At 42.0% G+C, this 23119-nt stretch overlaps 2 protein-coding genes across 3 annotated transcripts in view; one reads left to right on the top strand and one right to left on the bottom strand.

The window, feature by feature from the left end:
* The window catches only part of LOC121915030 (V-set and immunoglobulin domain-containing protein 8-like), a 17011-nt gene extending 1068 nt beyond the window's left edge, over positions 1–15943 (top strand). Inside the window, exons 1-7 of one of the 2 annotated variants that reach the window (XM_042438853.1) lie at positions 7794–7899; positions 9441–9616; positions 10208–10514; positions 11468–11632; positions 12992–13114; positions 13858–13993; positions 14931–15943. In XM_042438853.1, the coding sequence (XP_042294787.1) occupies positions 7851–7899; positions 9441–9616; positions 10208–10514; positions 11468–11632; positions 12992–13114; positions 13858–13993; positions 14931–15378 (1404 nt within the window). In that variant the 5' untranslated portion in view covers positions 7794–7850 and the 3' untranslated portion in view covers positions 15379–15943. Of the gene's footprint in view, positions 1–7793; positions 7900–9440; positions 9617–10207; positions 10515–11467; positions 11633–12991; positions 13115–13857; positions 13994–14930 lie in introns of those variants that run through there. The other variant, XM_042438854.1, reaches the window with a different exon arrangement.
* Positions 15944–19348: 3405 nt separating this feature from the next.
* Positions 19349–23119, bottom strand: part of LOC121916161 (V-set and immunoglobulin domain-containing protein 8-like) — a 20174-nt gene continuing 16403 nt past the window's right edge. Inside the window, exon 7 of the mRNA XM_042440975.1 lies at positions 19349–20251. Coding sequence (XP_042296909.1) covers positions 19783–20251 — 469 coding nt within the window. The 3' untranslated portion in view covers positions 19349–19782. The remainder of the gene's footprint in view (positions 20252–23119) is intronic.

Here is a 23119-nt window from a genome sequence, read left to right as displayed (position 1 = left end):
TTTGCATTCACTTCCCATTTCTTGATACTAAAGGAGAGTCACATCCTTTGTGTCTCGTGTTGGGCAAGCAGTTTTCATAGTCAAAACCCAATGGGCAGGTTCAAACCATTGTTCTCATCCACAGCTGTATTGCTTTCTTCCCTCCTCACTTCCTTATGATTAAATTTAAAAATACAGTGGGACCCCGGTATCCAGGGACTTCTCATCTGTGGATTTAAGCATGCGTGGACAGCAAGACCTCATTGTCCCCAATGGCAGCACTTGCACATGGGTCATGCCGCCATAAGGGACAGCCCCATTGTCCTTAGTGGTGGCGCGTGCATGTGGCCGCACCATCATTAAGAACAACGGGACTTCACCTGAAGCCCCGTTGTGTCTAATGGCAGCACACGCACATGCACAAGCCACCATTGGGGACAAAGGGGCTACCTGAAGTCCCATTGTCCCTAACGGTGGTACGGCTGCGCGTGCACACGCCACCATAGAAGAACGGGACTTGAGGTCCCACAGATTTTGGTATCCGTGGAGGGGGGAATGGATCCCCTGTGGATTATTATTATTATTTATTATTATTATTATTATTTATTATTTTTACCAAAGACTCACTGTAATTGGCTCTCCTTTCCCGGGCTTGCCATCCGTGGATGGAGCATCCACAGATGGCCCCTGAAACGTTGTTCCCAGTGACAGTGCATGCATGCAGCCGTGCCAAGGTGTCGCCACATATTGCATCCATTGGGAACTCTAAATTAAAAGCTAAAATGTAAACCATGCTTCTTAGCCATACTGCAAATGGAGACCCTTTTGAATTCCCCATGACACGAAGGCTGAAATTCAAAGATATAGCCATGTTATGCAGAGAGATCTTCTCACTCCCTTTGAGACCAACTGAAAGATAGAAGTTGGCAGCACGAGCTTCGTAGACTTCAGTCACTTCCTCAGGTGGATTGGTGGTGCATGTGGTTTCAAATCACTGGAGAAAGTCTAGGATAGCTCATGCTGCCAAATTTTTTCATTAGTCTCAAAGGGCTACAAGATCTCATACACTGACAGGGAAGACATGTCCAGGAAAAGGAGGGCACCTGGTCACCCTGCTGCACGTGAAAGGAGACACACATCCCTTGCTCGCTGAGTAAGAACATGACTGGGAGGAGAACTGGGTGGAGGCTTGCCAATTCACCTTTGGAGTTGGTTGTAGTAGCAAAGGAGAGGAGTGCCCTGGCAAGAGCAGGTCAAAAAGTTGCTTGGCACCCAAGAGTTTTCGCCAAAGCCCCACCTACAGCTTCTTCTTGCTGCACCGAAATACCTGGGAACGATGGCTGGGAATTGGAGATGCAACTCTCCTTTTATATCTAATGCCAGTAAGGTGAACATAAAGTTGACCACACATGTGACATTTTGAACAGTGGCATTTGGAGGGCACGGTCCAGGCCTGATCAGTTTTGGGATGGAGATGGTCTTATAAATCTGTTTGATAGTCTAGGACTGAAGTTGGAAAGCGAGGATTGCGTGAAATCGGGCTTTAGGAGGAGTGAGTGTTTTCCCTCTGTCCTTTGCTGGGTTAGTTTTAGAGTGGCTCCCAACTTTGGTCCTCCGGGTGTTTTGGATTTCAACTTCCGGAAGCCCAGTCAGTTGGGCCAGCACTCAGGAATTCAGGAAGCTGATGTCCAGAACACCTGGAGGACCAAAATTTGGGATACATTTAGCCCAAGCCCTAGGGTCTAAAATATATTGTACTTGGATTTCAGCACTAAGGGAACTTTGGTCTCAAATGTTTACATTCTTCCCCTCAAGCCTGAGTATATGTAATCTAGGTTTGTGTGTGATTTTTTGTGTTGTATTTATAGTACAGTTGGTCCTCTGTATCCACGGATTTTTTTTATCCATGGATTCAGCCATCCATGACTTGAAACTATTTTTAAATGTATACATTCCATAAGCAAAACCTTGATGGTCCACCTTATATAAAAAGCACCATTACTACATCATTGTATTTAATGGGACTGAGCATCCATGGATTTTGGTATCCACGAGGGCCCACTGAATTGTATTTTAGCTGTTAGTTTTATGGTTTTCTTTTTTTTATTGTGTTGTTAATTGTATTTTATGTGTATGTACCCCACCTCAAGCCGTGAGAGTCAAAATTATGTATTATTATTATTATATAATTATTATTATTCAATATGGCATATATCTAATAAATAAATAAATCTGACCATATATCTAGTGCCCAGTATGACATGTGGTTTGAGTGCTGGACTACGACTGCTGAGACAGGGTTCAATTCCCCACTCAGCCACAAAACCACTGGGGGACCTGGGCAAGTCACACACTCGCAGCCAGGGGAAGGCAGTGGCAACCCCCTCTGCTAAACCTTACCCAAAACCCATGATAGGTTTGCTTAGGATTGCTGAAAATTAGAAATGACTTGAAGGCACACAACAACAACAACAACAACAATTATAAGCAGATAGATAGATAGATAGATAGATAGATAGATAGATGATAGAGCGATCTATGTGTCTGAGTGCCAAGACATAATCCACTTCTGAAAGCGTGTCAAATGTGGCTAGTGGAGGAAGAGCCAACCGCATTGTGTCTTCTGCATGGTTGAAGGTTGGATTGGATGACCCTTGGGAGTCTCTTCCAAATCTAGGGATTCTGTGATTGTAAGAAAAGGAGATTGAGTTACTCTCTGAAGTGGGATGTGGCCACACATTTTGAAAGATTGTTTATCCTCGGAACGATAGTTAGATTCTTGATATGCCACTGTCTTGTATTTAAATCTGAAGAATGTTGTTTTCCCCCCAATTAGCAATTGTGCCGGCTGTCAGGATCAATGCAAAGGACGGGAAGTGATGTCCTTGGCCAAGGGCAGTCAGTCAAGTTGGTCGGTCCTTATGAGCTGGAACCTCAGGACCATGGTCCAACAGCCTGGACATTGAAGGGACGCAGAGAACTCTGATCCTACCAGTCTCTGACACGTGGTGAGTAGCCCTCTTTGCAGATGGATATGTATGTGAATGGTCTTAAATACGTGACTTGATATGGTGTCCTACAGTAGTCTGGCTGCATCCACACTACAGAAATAAACGGTTTGACACCACTTTAACTGCCATAGCTCAATGCTTGGAATTCTGGGCATTGTTCATAAAAAATCATTTATCTATTTGCTGATAAAAACAGGAAAAATGAGAAATGGTCAGGAAATGTTGATTTTAACCCCAATTAGAAGTTCATAACCTCAGGTGGTGACCAGAGTCCTCCTTTTCCAGAACGTGTCCTCCATTTCATCCTTCTGTCCAGGAGGAATTCCCAATGTCCTCCATTTTGGGTGTGATGTAGAAGCATGGATTTATATTTATATTATTTTAGCTTTTCTTTGGTAGTGTCCACCATTTTTCTGGAATGGCTTACATTTTACGGTGCCTTTCTCTTTTGCGGTGAGGACATCTGGTCACCCTGACAACATTATATAAAGGAACACATGCCTTTGTGCCTCTAAAAACTATGGCATTCATTTGTCTATTCAGCAGCGTTCTCTGATTCTGCCCAGCAGACCTTAGCTACCCATGACCAAAAAGTGATCCATCCTGCTACAATATGTACAGCGGTTTGGAAACCAAGAAGGAGCACAATATTTAAGTAACTATCAGAACATGGTGAAGGACAACGCAGTTGGCCACCATTTTGTCCTTGCTGCTCAGGTCTGCAACAGCGAGTAACTTTGACATGCCTGATCCGAGCAAAATGATGCTTCCAATCAACCTGGACAATGTTCAGATTTCCGACTCAGCAACATGAATGTAAGGTGAAGAAGAACTACACTGGGCAAGCCGCAAAGTGACCATCATGGTACTTGGTGAGTCCTGCTCCTGAAGAAGGAGACCTTATTCAGAGTTAAGCTCTGTTTTGCTTGAAGAGGCCATGGCTATCTCAAGGATAGAATCTCCAAGACTGAATACTTTCAGATAGGACCTCCTCATATCAGTCATTTGTGTGTACAGTTGTTATTATCAGTCCAATAGTGTTAGATTTAATGCACAGAGATGCAAGGAGTAAGGTCGAAGAATAATAATAATAATCAGTAAATATCGTTTTTGTGCAAGACATGTTCCAAGATGGAAGGCAGCAAAATGCCTGACAATAAAATCTGTTCGGTGCTCTAGTGCAAGTCTTTTAAATGACATACATATGGGTACTAAAAAAATAAAATTTTCAGATATCTCTGTGGCCCATGATCTCTTACTGTTCCACTTCAAACAAGGACTAACCCAAATATTTTGCTTTCTGAGGCATCAAGGGTTCCTCCTATTATTCCAGATACGGATTGCTCCCACTGCAGAAATGATCCAGTTGTGACATTGCTTTGCCATGCGCCATGCTAAGGATCTGGGATTGTAGTTTGTTGTGGCACCAGAGCTCTCAGCACAAGAGGCAAATGTCTTGCAAACACAGATTTCAGAATTCATAGCATGAGCCATGGCAGTTACAGAGGTGTCAAACTGGATTATTTCTGCCGTGCAAATTGAAGCAGCCACAAGAGACGCTGGAAAGGAACACAACATCACCCACGCCTGATGCGGCAGCAGCGCCAAGTTGAGGGTGAACACGGACAGTTTGCTCGTTGCAAACATAGCTTCTCTCCTCAACTAGAGAGGAACAGATCCCAGAGGACTACAGGAGGACAACCACTAAGTTGCTCCAACCTCTCTCAGCGAAACTACCTGCTGTAATTTTGGAACTCGTTCACTATTCTCTGTTTAACTAACCACATAAAATTTTTCTCTCCTTCTTTCAGAGAAACACATCTGTTCCCAATGCTCCACGTTCCAGGGGAAGGTTTTTTTTTAAAAAAAAGCCGTGCGGCCACTGAAGTCAACTCTTTGTTTGTGCACCCAGAAGATCGGATCAACTCCCCCTCTAACTAACCAGTGGGCCAAAATGCGCATATCACTCACATGGGAACTTGACCCCTGCTCCTTACTTACACCAATGGTAAGAAAAGACGTTGTGCCGTTGACTTAGGGCGGCAGTGTTGCCAAACTTTGTCCTCCAGGTTTTGCGACTTCAATGCCCAGAAGGCCTAGCCCGTTGGGCTCCAACTGTACAGGAATCGCGGGACCTAAGGTCCAAACATCTACGAACTACCGTTTGGGACCCCACTGACATAGTGAGAACATCAACTGCGGTTGCCTTAAGGAACAACTCCAGTCTCCACTGCCCTTCTCAGGTCTTTTGGTTGTTACAATCTATCTGTGACATGGTTCCTCCTCTTTCCTGCTGTCTGTTGAGTAAAAGTCCTTTCTGATTAATCATGCCATCTGGTTATTGGGACAAACTTGATAGCTCCCGTTTAGTCCATTTGGGGATCTGTTGATAGTTGAGCTTGAGAATAGAGTTCTGCATCACAGCTGATTGTTTAATCTATTTACAAATTTCTGTTTTAGTATGCTCCTAGTGTCTCCCTCCTTTTTGATCCTAACTAGAATCAGCCATTTCCCTCTCCACAGTGCTATTGAATGTCTCTTTGCTTGGAGAAGGGTTCTGCGATAGTATCACTTCTCTTGGCATGTTTTAACAGCTCTTAGTTTTTTCTAGTTCATACCTTCAAAATGTTGGTGCTCTGACTTCTAGAACGGGGAATCTTGATCAATAACTCTTTTCCTGTCGATTCACCATCCAGGCTTGAAAATTCAAAAAATATACTAGGTTCCAGAAAGCAAACCTTGATTTTTGCAATTTTATATAACAGGGCACCATTTTACTATGTCTTGAGAGAATGTGATTTGGAGCATCCGCAATTGTTGTATCCATGGTTGGGTTCTCAACCAAACCCGACCGATGCAAGGCCCACTGTATAACGATTATTTTAAGAACATACACAAGTTAAAAATAAACAAACAAAGCACACACCCCAATATTGTATATTAAAAGCGCGGCACAAACAAGAAAGCTATTTGTTGCCAATGAAAATGAAAGCAAGGAAGGGCCAGACAGCCTCCTGTGGTTCCAGAGATGGAAGTCCTTATCGACATGTCCCTTACCAGAAACCGCAATAGTGATGGACTAGAGAAAGCGGTCCCCTGTAAATCTTAGGACCCTTGCAGGTTCATACTGGGGGAGGGAAAGGAGAAGGGAATGGTGAGGGGGGGAGGGAATCAGGTCCAGCATTTTTCTCTCCCTCTGAGGCCTGGACCAAGGCAGATAGACCGGAGGGAGGGCTCTTCTTCTTCAGGCTAGCCCCTGATGGAACTGGGCCAGCCTACTCTCTCCCTCAGAGGCCGAAAGATGACAGTTAGGGAGGGAGGAGCCTCTGTCTTCAGGCTAGCCCCTGAATGTTGTGCACTGGATCCACATTTGCAGGTGCAAAAAGAGGAAATTGGTAACTAGGTGTGTTTCAGGTTGACAGGCTTCCTGTCCCTAAACTTCACATCCCAAGGCCAAACACGGAGAGAGATGACTCACTTATGACATTATGAATTAATGCCTAACTGTACAATTTTCTTTTGCATTCACTTCCTATTTCTTGATACTAAAGGAGAGTCACATCCTTTGTGTCTCGTGTTGGGCAAGGCAGTTTCATAGTCAAAACCCAATGGGCAGGTTCAACCATTGTCTCATCTCACAAGCTGTATTGCTTCTTCCCTCCTCACTTCCTTATGAATTAAATTTAAAAATACAGTGGGACCCCGGTATCCAGGGACTTCTCATCTGTGGATTTAAGCATGCGTGGACAGCAAGACCTCATTGTCCCCAATGGCAGCACTTGCACATGGTCATGCCGCCATAAGGGACAGCCCCCATTGTCCTTAGTGGTGGCGCGTGCATGTGGCCGCACCATCATTAAGAACAACGGGACTTCACCTGAAGCCCCGTTGTGTCTAATGGCAGCACACGCACATGCACAAGCCACCATTGGGGACAAAGGGGCTACCTGAAGTCCCATTGTCCCTAACGGTGGTACGGCTGCGTGCACACGCCACCATTAAGAAGAACGGGACTTGAGGTCCCACAGATTTTGGTATCCGTGGAGGGGGGCAATGGATCCCCTGTGGATTATTATTATTATTATTATTATTATTATTATTATTATTATTTACCAAAGACTCACTGTACAATTGGCTCTCCTTTCCCACGGGCTTGCCATCCGTGGATTGGAGCATCCACAGATGGCCCTGAAACGTTGTTCCCAGTGACAGTGCATGCATGCAGCCGTGCCAAGGTGTCGCACATATATTGCATGCCATTGGGAACTCTAAATTAAAAGCTCATATAAATGTAAACTCATGCTTCTTAGCCATACTCAAAATGGAGGACCCTTTTGGAATTCCTCCTGGACAGAAGGCTGAAATTCAAAGATATAGCCATGTTATGGTAGAGAGATCTTCTACTCCCTTTGAGACCAACTGAAAGATAGAAGTTGGCAGCATGAGCTTTCGTAGACTTCAGTCTACTTCCTCAGGTGGATTTGGTGCATGTGGTTCAAATGCATCTGAGAAAGTCTAGGATAGCTCATGCTGCCAAATTCTTTTTCAGTTAGTCTCAAAGGGGCTACAAGATCTCATACACTGACATGGAAGACATGTCCAGGAAAAGGAGGGCACCTGGTCACCCTGTCTGCACGTGAAAGGAGACACCATCATCCCTTGCTCGCTGAGTAAGAACATGACTGGGAGGAGAACTGGGTGGAGGCTTTGCCAATTCACCTTTGAGGAGTTGGTTGTAGTAGCTATAAGGAGAGGAGTGCCCTGGCAGAGCAGGTCAAAAAGTGCTTGGCACCCAAGAGTTTTGCTCCAAAGCTCCTCACCTACAGCTTCTCTGCTTGCACCGAAATACATCTGGGAACGATGGCTGGGAATTGGCAGATGCAACTCTTCCTTTTATATCTAATGCCAGGTAAGGGTGAACATCAAGTTGACCACACATTGTGACATTTTGAACAGTGGCATTTGGATGGCACTGTCCAGGGCCTGATCAGTTTTGGGGATGGAGATGGTCTTTATAAATCTGTTTGATAGCTAGGACTGAATGTTGGAAAGCGAGATTGCTGAAATCAGGGCTTTTAGGAGGAGTGAGTTTTCCTCTCTGTCCTTTGCTGGGTTATGTTTTAGAGTGGCTCCCAAACTTTGGTCCTCCGGGTGTTTTGGATTTCAACTTCCAGAAGCTCCAGTCAGTTGGGCCAGCACTCAGGAATTCAGGAAGCTGATGTCCAGAACACCTGGAGGACCAAAATTTGGGAATTACATTTAGCCCAAGCCCTAGGGTCTAAAATATATTGTACTTTGGATTTCAGCACTAAAGGGAACTTTGGTCTCAAATGTTTACATTCCTTCCCCTCAAAGCCTGAGTATATGTATATCTAGGTTTTGTGTGTATTTTTTGTGTGTATTTATAGTATAATATACAGTATATATAGCATAGTACAGTTGGTCCTCCGTATCCACGGATTTTTTTATCCATGGATTCAGCCATCCATGACTTGAAACTATTTTTAAAATGTATACATTCCAATAAGCAAACCTTGATTTTGCCACCTTATATAAAAAGCACCATTACTACATCATTGTATTTAATGGGACTTGAGCATCCATGGATTTTGGTATCCACGAGGGCCCACTGTATTGTATTTTAGCTGTTAGTTTTATGTGTTTTCTTTTTTTAATTGTGTTTTAATTGTATTTTAATGTGTATGTACCCCACCTCAAGCCTTGATGAGAGTCATGAAAATTATTATTATTATTATTATTATTATTATTATTATTATTATTATTATTATTATTATTATTATTCAATATGCATATATCTAAATAAATAAATAAATCTGACCATATATCTATGCCCAGTATGACATAGTGGTTTGAGTGCTGGACTACGACTCTGGAGACCAGGGTTCAATTCCCACTCAGCCACAAAACCCACTGGGTGACCTTGGGCAAGTCACACACTCTCAGCCTCAGGGGAAGGCAGTGGCAAACCCCCTCTGCATAAACCTTGCCCGGAAAACCCCATGATAGGTTTGCTTTAGGATTGCTGTAAATTAGAAATGACTTGAAGGCACACAAGAACAACAACAACAACAACAACAAATTATAAGCAGATAGATAGATAGATAGATAGATAGATAGATAGATCTATGTGTCTGAGTGCCAAGAGCATAATCCACTTCTGAAAGCTGTCAAATGTGGCTAGTGGAGGAAGAGCCGACCGCATTGTGTCTTCTTGCATGGTTGAAGGGTTGGATTGGATGACCCTTGGGGTCTCTTCCAAATCTAGGATTCTGTGATTGTAAGAAAAAGGAGATTGAGTTACTCTTCTGAAGTGGGATTGTGCCACACATTTTGAAAGATGTATTATCCTCTGGAAACGATAGTTAGATTCTTGATATGCCACATGTCTTGTATTTAAATCTGAAGAATGTTGTTTCCCCCCCAAATTAGCAATTGTGCCGGCTGTCAGGATCAATGCAAAGGGACGGGAAGTGATGTACTTGGCCAAGGGGCAGTCAGTCAAGTTGGTCTGTCCTTATGAGCTGGAACCTCAGGACCATGGTCCAAACAGCCTGGACATTGAATGGACGCAGATGAACTCTGATCCTACCAGTCTGGACAATGTGGTGAGTAGCCCTCTCTTTGCAGATGGATATGTATGTGAATGGATCTTAAATACGTGACTTGATATTGTGTCCTATCAGTATGTCTGGCTGCATCCACACTACAGAAATAAACCGGTTTGACACCACTTTAACTGCCATAGCTCAATGCTGTGGAATTCTGGGCATTGTTCATAAAAAATCATTTATCTATTTGCTATAAAAACAGGAAAAAATGAGAAATGGTCAGGAAATGTTGATTTTAACCCAATTAGAAGTTCATAACATTCAGGGTGACCAGAAGTCCTCTTTTTCCAGAACGTGTCCTCCATTTCATCCTTCTGTCCAGGAGGAATTCCCAAATGTCCTCCATTTTGGGCGTGATGTAGAAGCATGGATTTATATTTATATGAGTATTTTTAGCTTTTCTTTGGTAGTGTCCACCATTTTTCTGGAATGGCTTACATTTTACGGTGCCTTGTCCTCCTTTGCGGTGAGGACATCTGGTCACCCTGACAACATTATATAAAAGGAACAGCATTATGCCTTTGTGCCTCTAAAACTATGGCATTACATTTGTCTATTCAGCAGCGTTCTCTGATTTCTGCCCAGCAGATCCTTAGCTACCATGACCAAAAAGTGATCCATCCTGGCTACAATTATGTACAGCGGTTTGGAAACCAAGAAGGAGCACAATATTTAAGTAACTATCAGAACATGGTGAAGGACAACGCAGTTGGCCACCATTTCGCTCCTTGCTGCTCAGGTCTGCAACAGCGAGTAAACTTTGCCATGCCTGATCCGAGCCAATATGATGCTTCCATCAACCTGGAAAATGTTCAGATTTCCGACTCAGCAACATATGAATGTAAGGTGAAGAAGACTACACTGGCAAGCCGCAAAGTGACCATCATGGTACTTGGTGAGTCCTGCTCCTGAAGAAGGAGACCTTTATTCAGAGATTAAGCCTCTGTTTTGCTTGAAGAGGGCCATGGCTATCTCAAGGGATAAGGATCTCCAGACTGAATACTTTCAGATAGACCTCCTCATATCAGTCATTTGTGTTACAGTTGTTATTATCAGTCCAATAGTGTTAGAATTTAATGCACAGGAGATGCAAGGAGTAATAGTCGATAATAATAATAATAATAATAATAATAATAATAATAATAATAAGTAATAATCTTTTTGTGCATACATGTTCCAAGATGGAAGGCAGCAAAATGCATGACAATAAAATCTGTTCAGGTGTCTAGTGCAGTCTTTTAAATGACATACATATGTGTACTAAAAAATAAAATTTTCAGAATATCTCTGTGGCCCATGATCTCTTCCTGTTCCACTTCAAACAAGGACTAACCCAAATATTTTGCTTTCTGAGGCATCAATGGTTCCTCCTATTATTCCAGATACAGATTGCATCCCCACTGCAGAAATGATCCAGTTTGACATTGCTTTGCCATGGCTCCATGCTAAGGAATCCTGGGATGTGTAGTTTGTTGTGGCACCGGAGCTCTCAGCAACAGAGAAGGCTAAATGTCTTGCAAAACTACAGATCTCAGAATTCCATAGCACTGAGCCATGGCAGTTACAGCGGTGTCAAACTGGATTATTTCTGCAGTGCAAATGCAGCCACAGAGCGCTGGAAAGGAACAACATCACCACGCCTGAGGGCAGCAGGCCAGTTGAGGGGAACACGACAGTTTGTGTTGCACACATAGCTTTCTCCTCAACTAGAGAGGAAAGATCCAGAGACTCAGGAGGACCCACTAAGTTGCTCCAACCTCTCTCAGCTGAACTACCTGCTGTATTTTGGAACTCGTTCACTATTTCTCTGTTTACTAACCACATAAAATTTTCTCTCCTTTCTTTCAGAGAAACCATCTGTTCCCAAATGCTCGATTACAGGGAAGGTAGCCGTGGGCCATGAAGTCACTCTTTGTTGTGCCTCAGAAGCTGGCAACTCCCCTCTTACGTACCAGTGGACCAAACTGGCAGATCACCTCCATGGGAACTTGAACCCTGCTCTCACTACACAAGGTAAGAACGTTGTGCCGTTGACTTAGGGCAGTGGTTGCCAAACTTTGGTCCTCCAGGTGTTTTGGACTTCAACGCCCAGAAGGCCTAGCCAGTTGGGCCAACTGTCAGGAATCCGGGGAACTCAAGTCCAAAACATCTAACGAACTAACGTTTGGGAAACACTGACATAGGGAGACATCAACTGCGGTTGACTTAAGGAAACATCCAGTCATCCACTGCCCTTCTCAGGTCTTTTGGTTGTTACAATCTATCTGTTACATGGTCTCCCTCTTTTCCTGCTGCTTGTTGAGTAAAAGTCTTTTCTGATTAATCATGCCATCTGGTTATTGGACAAAATACGATAGCTTAAGTTTAGTCATTTTGGGATCTGTTGATAGTTGAAGCTTGAGAATAGAGTTCTGAATCACAGCTGAAATTGTTTAATCTATTATCAAATTTATGTTTTTAGTATGATCACTAGTGTCTCCTCCTTTTTGGATCCTAACTTAGATATCAGACATTTCCCTCTCCAAGTGCATATGAATGTCTCTTTGCTTGGAGAAGAGGTTCTGCTGTATAGTATCACTTTCTTGGCATGTTTTAACAGCTCTTAGTTTTTGTCTAGTTTAATCACTTCAAAATGTTTGGATGCTCTGAATTCTAGAACGGGGAAATCTTGAATCATAAATCTTTCCTGTCGATTCAACCATCCATGGCTTGAAAATATTCAAAAAATATCTAGGTTCCAGAAAGCAAACCTTGATTTTTGCCATTTTATATACAGGGCACCATTTTACTATGTCATTGTATATAATGTGATTTGAGCATCCGCAGATTGTGGTATCCATGGTGGGTTCTCAAACCAAACCCGACCGAATAGCAAGGGCCCACTGTATAACATTATTTTAAGAACATACACAAGTTAGAAAATAAACAAACAAAGCACACACCCCAATAATTATATATTAAAAGCTTGCACAAACAAAAAGCTATTTGTTGCCAATGAAATGAAAGCAAGGAGGGGACCAGACTAGCCTCCTGTGGTTCCAGAGATGGAAGGTCTTTCACATGTCCTTACCAAGAAACCCTGCAATAGTGATGGGACTAGAGAAAGCTGTCCCCTGTAAATCTTAGGACCCTTGCAGGTTCATACTGGGTGATAAAGCCTATATAGTTCATCTTTCAACTGTTTTTAGTTTTCATATAGTTTAATCACTTTCAAAATGTTTGTATGCTGTGAATTCTAGGGCTGGGAAAGCATGATATGTATGTAAGGAAAGTAAATTAGTCAAAATGGCTGAACTGGAAAAGTTTTGATAAATGCAAAATGCATTGTCTCTTGCAAAGCTTGGATCTACCATAGTTGGTCTTTCTCTACAGGTCTCAATCCTGGTGACATCGTCATTAAGAACCTCTCATATGAACACGTTGGCATGTACCAGTGTAGTGTGGCCAACAAAGTTGGATATGCTCAGTGTGTGCTGGAGATCACTTTTGAAAATGGTAAGAGAACTAATAGAATCATAGAGCTGGAAGAGACCACAAGGGCCATCCAGTCCAACTCCCTGCCATGCAGGAATAAAAGCATCCCCGACAGATGGCCATCCAGCCTCTGTTTAAAGACCTCCAAATAAGCAAACTCCACCACTCTCCAAGGGAGTTTGTTCCACTGTCCAGCTTCTCTTACTGTCAGGAGGTTCCCCTTAATGTTGAGGTGGAATCTCTTTTCCTGGAGCTTGCATCCATTGCTCCGGGTCCTGTTCTCTGGAGCAGCAGAAAACAAACTTGCTCCCTCCTCAATAGGACATCCCTTCAAATACTTAAACAGGGCTATCATATCACATCTGAACCTTCTCTTCTCCAGGCTAAACATACCCACCTCCCTAAGTCCCTCATAAGGCATGGTTTCCAGACCCTTCACCATTTTAGTCAGCTTCTTTTGGAGATGCTCCAACTTGTCAACATCCTTTTTGAATTTTGGTGCCCAGAACAGCATCTCTTTTTTGTTTGTTTGTTTGCAGTTTTATATACCGTAATATCATATGACAATTTATCATTCTAATTTATTATACAGTAATCTGTTATGAACGTAAGCAATGCCAAGCACAATGTGCAAAGCCACAGGACTTGCTGAATAACATTTCATGCTATCCAAGGGAATGGTTTCCCTTTTCCCCTTCACTCCATTAATTACAAAAATTAAATCAATAATGCAAATAGCAAAAATATTTTTTCTCATCCTGCAGATTCCAGCTACACTGTCATTGCTGTGGGAGTAAGCCTTGGCTGTCTGCTAATCCTGGTTCTCGTTCTGTGTCTCGCTGTTGGACTCATTTACTACTTCAGGAGGAGCAGATGCAAGGAAGAAGCCAACCAGATCAGGTGAATTAAAATGGGAAAGAGTCTGTGCGGTGGGATAGCGTTTAGTATTAATAATGTGCATTATACTTATAATTAATTATAACTACAGCAAATTGAGTAGGAAGATAAAAAGTCATAAAAGAAGTTTTTAAGAGTCTGTATGTAGTTTTATTTTTACTGTTTTAATGTGTTTTAGTTTTAATTGTTTTAATATTTACTATTTTTAAGAGTTTTTATCTTAGAATAGAATCACAGAGTTTGAAGAGACCAGAAGGGCCATCAAGTCCAATTCCCTGCCATAAAAATCAAAGCATGGCCATCCAGCCTCTGTTTAATTGTATTTTATTCTTCTAAGGAGTTATGTGTTTTAATAGTCTACTGGTTTCATTCTATTTTAATGTTTACTTTTGTATGTTTTTAATTCTACTGTGTGTGTGTATTTTTTTTTTAATTTGTCCCAATTTTGGGGAAAGTGTAATACAGTTATCCCTCCATATTTGTGGCTTTGACTTTTATGGCTTTGGTTATTCACAGATTTGATTAATATGTTCTCTCTAGAAACCTCTTGGTCCTCCAGTGCACCTCTATGGCCAATGTCCACCAGAAGTTGCACCGGAGGGCCTAGAGATTCCTAAAGAGAACACTTTTCCAGGCATTTGTAGATCCTCCAGCAGATGTTGTCCACAGACATGTGCTGGAGGACCTAGAGATCCCTAGAGAAATGTTCACCCAAGTAAATAACCAGTATTGTTTAATTTGCAGTTTTTCCTCTTTCATGGGAGTCCTTTGCTCCTAACTCCAGCAAATGTAGGGAGCCTACTGTAATAATAATAACAACAACAACAGCCTTCTTTATATTACGTAGGATGACTTTTAAAGAATCCCAGCATAGCTTTTCTGAGAAGTTTTTCCTCTTGTTTATATAAAAATATAAATGAATTCTATTTCCTCCTTTCAGGGTTGATGCAGCTCCTCCACGGGACAGAAGCAAGAGCCCACAATCTGTTTTCGGCTACCTGTCAAACAGGCTCAGCTTCCAACGTGGAAAGTATGAATCCCCAAAGGAACAGGAAGGTATTGAGATTCTCTGCCCAGCCCAAGACCAAGACCAAGACCAAAGCTCCTCTGTAAATTCCTGCAACAAGGAGAGTGAGATCCAAAACAACAGTTCTGTGTTCGTCACCACGAAGGCCAGAGTTCATCATGCCCCAGTCATTCCTTCCTATTTACAGTCAAAATCTCGAGCCCAAACTTCCTTTCAGCCACCTACTATCTCCAGTCTTGGAGAAATTAACTCTTCCACCTTTGAACGGAATAGGACCCAGGCAAAGCGTCATCATCCTGGTCAATATGGGGATGTCTCTGTGATAGTGTCAGCTAATTCTAGAGAGGACCTTGTGGTCTAAGCTCCTCTGGCCGCTGATGTAAGAATGTAATCAGGGACATTAAATTTCATATACAGAGATGTACGCCGCTACAGAATTTCAAAGACATGAAGAAATGCTTTCCTGCTCTAGTAGAGAAACGTTTGCCGTCTGACTGAACTTACATTTCTGCTTGACCTTTTCCACCACGTCCTTCCTTTTTGTATCACTGTGTCCATCTGCTCAAATTGCATACTAGCAAGCTCAAGTTTCATGGAGAGGGCCAATTCCTCAGATTTGTTTTTCACGTGTGTTTTGTTTTTCATTTTTACCTCCGTATCATAGAGTTTGTATTTCACAAGGCTAATATGTCAATGTGTGTTCTAATATTTGCTGTATATACTTATGTATAAATCTAGAAATTTTAGTCGAAAAGTTGACCTGAGTCGACTTATCCATGGGTCAATATATGTACTGTATTTTAACTCTTATATTAAAAAAAAGAACCATCCACTGGTGAAAGGCAAGAGTGTAATCTGTCCTGGAAGCACTGACTCCCTTCTACTTTTTCATCTATCCAGGCTTTAATGTAAAGAAAATTAGTTATACCTGCTGGAATTTTATAAGTTCTTGGACATTGTTTTCCCTTGCTTCATCCTTTAGATCAGTTGTCCCCAACCTGTGGGTTGTGACCCCTTTGGGGATCGAACAACCCTTTCACAGGGGTTGCCTAAGACCATCACAAAACACATATTTCTGATGGTCTTAGGAACTGAGACACTGCAATTTTATGGTTGGGGGTCACCACAACATGAGGAACTGTATGAAAGGGTCGCGATATTAGGAAGGTTGAGAACCACTGCATTAGATCCTTTGTTATGTAAAATTTGAGTTTTACCCTCAACTTATCCATGGGTCATATCGAAATCCATAATTTTGGCCCCAAAACCTGCCCTCGACTTATACATGAGGTCGACTTATAGTCAAATATATATGGAAATGTTCTTTGCTTAAATAAGTTCCTTCTGTTAGTCTGGGAAACACGGAAATCCAGGATCTCTCTGGTTTTGATGATTTGCTCATGTAAGGATTTCTTTCACACCTTTTACACCAATGCTTGCATCTCAGATGGATGTATTTGAAACAGATGTCATTCCAAATTCAGATCTGTTTTATGTATTCATGTATAAGTCTAAAAGTTTTAGCCCAAAAAACCTGGATCAACTTATCCACAGGTCAGTGGAAGTGCTGTACTTTAACTCTTATTTAAAAAGGACACTTCTCTGAATAGAGTGGTGAAAAGCAAGAGCTTAGACTGTCCCAGGAGCACCTAAAAGAAGCACCTGATACTTGATACTTGGACTTTATTACGGTCAAAGACCAGCATCAAAAACAATACATAGAACACGATAAAACAATACATTGAAGTAAGTAAAAATACATATACACACCGAGCTACTAAAAGAAGCACCGACTGCCCTCTACTCTCTCTGCCACACCACTGTGTCTCACCTTTATTAAGCGAAATAATGCTACCATTATACTAAATTCAGCTGCAAGAGGGACTTACGTATAACTCTCATTTTGACTCCTGTTCTAAACTGTATTCCAGATGTAACAGTACAGAGGCTTTATTGAGACATTCAGTGTTCTTCGGCTAAGAAAAAGGCACTTAGCCTTACACCGAAACAGAGATCTTAATGGAAGTTCTCAATGGAAGTTACTCTCCTGCTGGGAATGGATTTGAAATTGTATTGCCTTTTTCATTGTTTTTTGTAGTAACTTCACAGTGGCTACTCGTAAATGAAGCATATAAATGCAATGAATAAATAAATATAGAACTTGTTGGGATGGAGAGACTATTGATTAGTTGTATGGAAATTAAAAGGGAAATATTGTACATTGCAAGAAGAAACTCCAAAGAGGAGGATAGGGAAGTGTTATGTGTTTGTTTTTTAATGGATGTAGTGTCAGGCAGCTTTTCGTAGTGATATGGTATTACGTCTTGTGAAATGTTTATTGTGCAATGTTTGTGATTGTTACTGTTATGTTATATTGTCTATTGTGAAGAAAAATAACCACACACAAAAAGATTTGATTGCCTTTTCCTGCCCCTTGTCCCCAGCCCCCACAGGTCCAAGAAGGAGGATGGTCTCTGCCTGCATTGATTGTCTTAACTGACCACAGAAGTAACTTCTTAAGACAAAATGGAGGCCTGTGAATCTAATATCATCACTATTCGTCTCCAGTGTGATTTGAGTCAAATATGATGATGTCTTTGCTTAGCAAAGCTTCAGAGGTTTGCATGATGCATGTAGTTGGCCAAATAAAGGCTTTTGGTTTTGTGCATTTTCTATTTTGTTTTATTTTACTGCATGGCAATATTGCTGTAGTGGTTTGAGTGTTGGACTATATGACTTTAGATATCAGGCTTGCCTGACAAAGGGGCTTTTGGCCTCACAAGGATGGAGATGTATTGGATTGCAAAGGAACTATCTTTTTTTGTGTTGCAAGTGGATGTTAAATTCCCTGGACTTTGAGAATCTTCCATTAGCTGCATGGCCAGAAGGAGGAGGCACAAGCCTGCAAGAGATACCCCTCCATACCATCTGAACTGAGAACAGAAATAACAAAATGCATCTTCAATTTGTTTCTGCTGTATGGGTTTTAACCCACTTGATCCAGTGTGTTAGATACTGGGTTTTTCCCCTGCGTCTTTTCTAAAGAGCCGCAATGATCTGAATTTTCGGTAGTGTGAGTACACTACTGAATTGATTCAGAACGCACTACATTGTTCCAGAAATGGAGGCGCCTCTATTTTAAACCGAAACGTTCAGCAAGTGTGAATGGCGACAGGGTTTAAAGGCCAAGGAGAGATTCGGCAACGTAAAACATAGCAGGATTGCATCAGCGCAAAGATCCAGATCTCCTCGGGACAAAAACGTAAGTGTGAATGCCACCTTAGTTGCAAAAAGTTGTACACAGTTTGATCACGTGTTAAGCCCTGAACTGTTTAATATTTCACAACTCCCCAAAACCCTATTCAGTTTTTCTCCCTGGCTGATTGTCCTATCTCTGTACATAACATTTTCCTGTCTCTAGCCCATCTTTCCATCCCTCTGCAATCTCTAGGGCTGCATCCACACTAGAGACGCAATCCAGTTTGACACCACTTTAACTGCCATAGCTCAATGCTATGGGAAATATAGCTTGTTGTGGCACCAGAGCTCTCTGACAGAGAAGGCTAAATGTCTCACAAAAGTACAGTTCCCAGAATAACATTGAATGATGGCAGTTAAAGTGGTGTCAAACTGGATTATTTTTGCAGTGTGGATGCCGCCTAGGCCATCTTTTGCAATCCTTTCAGCCCTCTCATGATGAGAAGAGCTGGCCAGCAGCGCTGTTTCAATGAAGTTTCCATCATTTCATGCAGTTTAGTTTATAAAAATGTGCCGATATCTCCAAATGTTTTAAGAATAATGTGTTTTAGAGATTTTCCTTCATTGTTTTTGTTTTCTTCCCCTGAAGCTCGCATATTTTTAAGTGTGGAAGGCCGAGGAGAATGTTGGGTTTGAAAAATGAACATTTTGGGAAAAGAAGCTGACAAGACTTCTTCCCATCTAGTGTGGATGTGCTTTTGCTATTCCACCTTGGACAAGTAACTGTCTTTAGTCAAACCTTATTTGGTTATGTTATAGCTGAACCACTTTGCTGTTGTAATAGTAAGGGATCAGGGATGATTTATTGAAACACAAAAATGTACAAGAGACATACAACTCTTCTGTGGGGGAATATTTCAGAAACAAAAATATCTCTTAAAGGAAATTAGCCCTTTATTCTATCCAAGAGGAATTTCAAAATGTTCACAATGAAAAGAACTTGAGACTGAAAATAACTACCATAAATGCAGGAGGAAGCAAAATGGATAGTGTTGTCCATCTTTTCTTGCCAATGGGTTCTGGATGGAAAGTTGGCAAGACTTTGGCCAACATCAGTGTCTCATGACCCCTGGATGCAATTTTGTTTCATTTGAAGATCTAATCCATGTTCTGCTAGAATGCCCCATGTATGATAGCCTTAGAATTGCATACATTGCATACATTGCTCCCTGTTAAAAACAACATATTATGCCAAGGTCTGTATTCTGCTATCTAATGTAAATCAATTTATATCCTTTAGAACTGCTAATTTTTTAGCCAAGTCTATGCAATTACAAGTCATCTAAGACAAAGTTGGGTAATGTCTCCATAGCTTGATAACCTTTTCTTTTCTAAATTGTTATACAATATTTGTTCTTACTTAAAACAGCCACATTTCACTTCAGATGATATTTCAGATGAAAATATGGATATGGAAAACAGCCGTAGGTATGCGTTAGCGGCTGCTTGCTTGTAACCCAACAATTTCTTCTCTCTCATGGCTGCTAGTCCCATGCCCAGCTGGGCTTCATATCAAAAGTCCTTGCTTGCTTGATGACTGCTTTGTGACCACCGTAGTCTTGTAACGTTTTGTGTTCCCATCCTTCCAGCGAACGCAACTCTGGTCTGCAGTGGGTGTGTTGAAATCTTGTTGGCTAGAGTAAATGTGAGACTGGCTACTCTGGTTCTTACGCTTGACGTAGGGAGAGGAGTCTGTTAGAGGATAAAGATCTCGTTGGGGGACATAGCATTGGTTGCATTGGTTGCCAAAATCACTTTGCTCTGAATTAGGTGTAGACGGGAAATCAGGGGACAGGTCGATGCTCATATCACGGTCAGGGGGAGACGTCTTCTTGACTTGAAGGGCGGGAGGTGCATACTTGCGGCCTTGTGTATACTGGCCATTCTGCAACTGATAGCCGAAAAGAGAGGAAAGGTTGCTACCTTGGCTGAACGTTTGGCTGCAAGGTCTACTCGGAGGAGCATTGGCATCCACGCTGGGAGAGAGAAGGAAATAGGTTATCATGAGTTAGAACAAGTCAACCAACCAGTCAACCAGCCAACTCCTTTCTTTCAGTTAGTCTCAAAGGTGCTACAAGATCTCTCTACATACTGATTCTATAGAATCATAGAATCATAGAGTTGGTAGAGATACCAAGGACCATCCAGTCCAGCCCCATTCTGCCATGCAGGAACTCTCACTCAAAGCATCCCCAACAGATGGCCATCCAGCCTCTGTTTAAAGACCTCTAAAGAAGTAGACTCCACTCCACTATAAATTAACATGGCTATATCTTTGAAGTGAAGAATACAGTCAGCCCTCCGTATCCACGGATCTTTATCCACTGATTCAAGTATCCACAACTTGAAACTATTGAAAAATTATATAAATCCCAAAAAGCAAACTTTGATTTCTGCCATTTTATATAAGAGACACCATTTTACTATGCCACTGTATTTAATGGGATTTGAGCATCCACAGATTTTGGTATCCATGGGGTTCCTGGAACCAAACCCTAGTGGCTACAAAGGGCCCACTGTACTCGATTCCATTTACTTCCCACTAATCCAATGGTGCCCAAACTTTGTTCCTCAAGGTGTTTCAGACTTCAGCTCCCAGATGCCCTAGTCAGGGTCATGAATTCTGGGCCCTGAAGTCCAAAACATCCAGAGGACCAAAGTTTGGGAACCACTGCTCCAACACACTCTCAACAGTTTGTAGCTCTGTCCTTTTCTGAACTTTCCAGGGAGTTCCTATTCGGGTTTCCCCCCATCGGCTTTATTTATTTGTTTTTCTGAAATTTTGGGAGTTTTTAGGCTGGCAATGACCACGGTTGTTAAGGAAGGGTTCTCCATCAGTTCTTGAACATAAAGACTGATACAGCATGTGTGTGACCCATTGGCCTCTTGCAACCTGCAGGTAACCCCATACACTATCCCACAAAAATGGCCCAAAATTATGTTTTCCTCTGAAAAATCGAAACTGGGACAATTTTGTCTCAAAATGCTCCCCGCTGCCAAATAAAACAAAACAAAAACTCCCAACCAAATATCATTTAAAACAGCCACATTTCACTTCAGATGATATTTCAGATGAAAATAGCGACAGGGCAGCTTGCAAGAGATCAACAGGTCCAACATTTTTCTTCCTATCCTGAATGTGTGTCTTTGTCCGCCAAAAGAAACTCACAGTTTAGTCCTTTGGTTCCCAAACCTTGGGCTTCAAGGTGCTTTGGACATCCATGTCCAGAAGCCCCAGCCACTTTGGTCAACAGTCAGGAATCCTGGGAGCTGAAGTCCAAAACATCTGGAGAACCAAAGTATGGGAACAAGTGAACTCTAAACTCCAATGGATCTAAACCAGATGTATCTAGGAGTCCCAGAAGCCTCCATGCCAGAACCTTCTGTTCAGAGAGATTCCTTCTGAACATAGGGTTTAACTGTCATGATTAATAATAGCCATTGAAAGTAGCAGGGCAGGTCCAAGACATTTTGCCGCCTGAGGCAAAGGGCAGGGTGGCACCCACTTCCTGCTCCATGTACGAGAGATGACTGGACTGGCAACTGGATATTTCTTCATCACTGGCAATGGGAAGGCATCCTCTGCCACACCCAAAGAAAACAGGATGACTGATGGAGCATGGGATGGGCTTTTCAACATACAGGTGGAAAAGCCCACTTCCCAGCAAATTCCATCTGAGATGACTGTCAATGGTTGGATTGCTGACCCTGTTTGAACCCCATGCAGAATGCCAGGAATGAGGCAGGCCAATTACAAGATACGATTTTAGGATTCTACAATAAATTGCAAGGAAATGCAAGGTCCTAACCAGAGCAGTGCTAACTGAAATCATTCAACTGACATCCATGTGCTAAAAGCATTCTTTAGGCTGCATCCACACTGCAGAAATAATCCAAGTCAACGCCACTTTAACTGCCATAGCTCAGCGCAATGCAATCCTGGGATTTTTGTACTTCGTGTGGCAGACAGAAAAGGCTAAATCGCTCACAAAACTACACATCCCAGAATCCCATAGCATTGAGCCATGGCAGTTAAAGCAGTGTCAACCTGGATTATTTCGGCAGTGCAGATGCATCTAAATTGAGATTTTATCCATATAGCTTCATGCTTGGATGATGACATGTTCTTCAATGCAAAGACTCAGGAAGACCACTTGTCCTTGACAATAGTAGATTTCTTTGACCAAAGGGTGCTTAGATATTATTATTATTTTATTTGTTTCATTTAACTTAAATACCCTGAAGGCACCAGATTCCATCTTGTCTTGGGAACTAAGCAGGATCAGCCCTGGTTAATACTAAGTGGGAGACCTCCTACAAACACCAACTATATTTCAGAGGAATGAACTGGCAAATCCCACCTCTGAGTATTCCTTACCTAAGAAAAGCCTATGAGATTCAAGGGCTCACCATGAGCTAAAAGCATCTAAAAGAACACATGAGCAAAGGACTATCTATTGCACTTCTCTCCCCAAACACATTAAAGGCATGCAATCCATTGTTGCAGACTGAAATGCAGTCTTTTTTCCCCTCAGAAGCAATAAACCTGAGTCTGGGGTACATCAAGTCAAACGTGGATGGGTTCCACGTTGGCCATATAGCAAGGTATATAACATCCAAAATCCACAAAACAATGATATCTTTATTGGACCAGCCACAATGCACAACATGCATGTTGCACTATACATGCAATGTAGACTGTATAATGCAATATACACGCATATACAATACACAAAAAATATACATCAATATACATGTAACATACATGTATGTTCAAAGATATAGTCATGCTGGTCTGTGGAATCAGTACACAGAGAGATTTTGTAGCCTCTTTGAGACTAACT

This window comes from Sceloporus undulatus, chromosome 9 (genome assembly GCF_019175285.1).
Source record: "Sceloporus undulatus isolate JIND9_A2432 ecotype Alabama chromosome 9, SceUnd_v1.1, whole genome shotgun sequence".
Lineage (NCBI taxonomy): Eukaryota > Metazoa > Chordata > Lepidosauria > Squamata > Phrynosomatidae > Sceloporus > Sceloporus undulatus.
The sequence above is the reverse complement of the archived record's forward strand: the minus strand, read 5'-3'. Positions and strand labels throughout refer to the sequence as shown.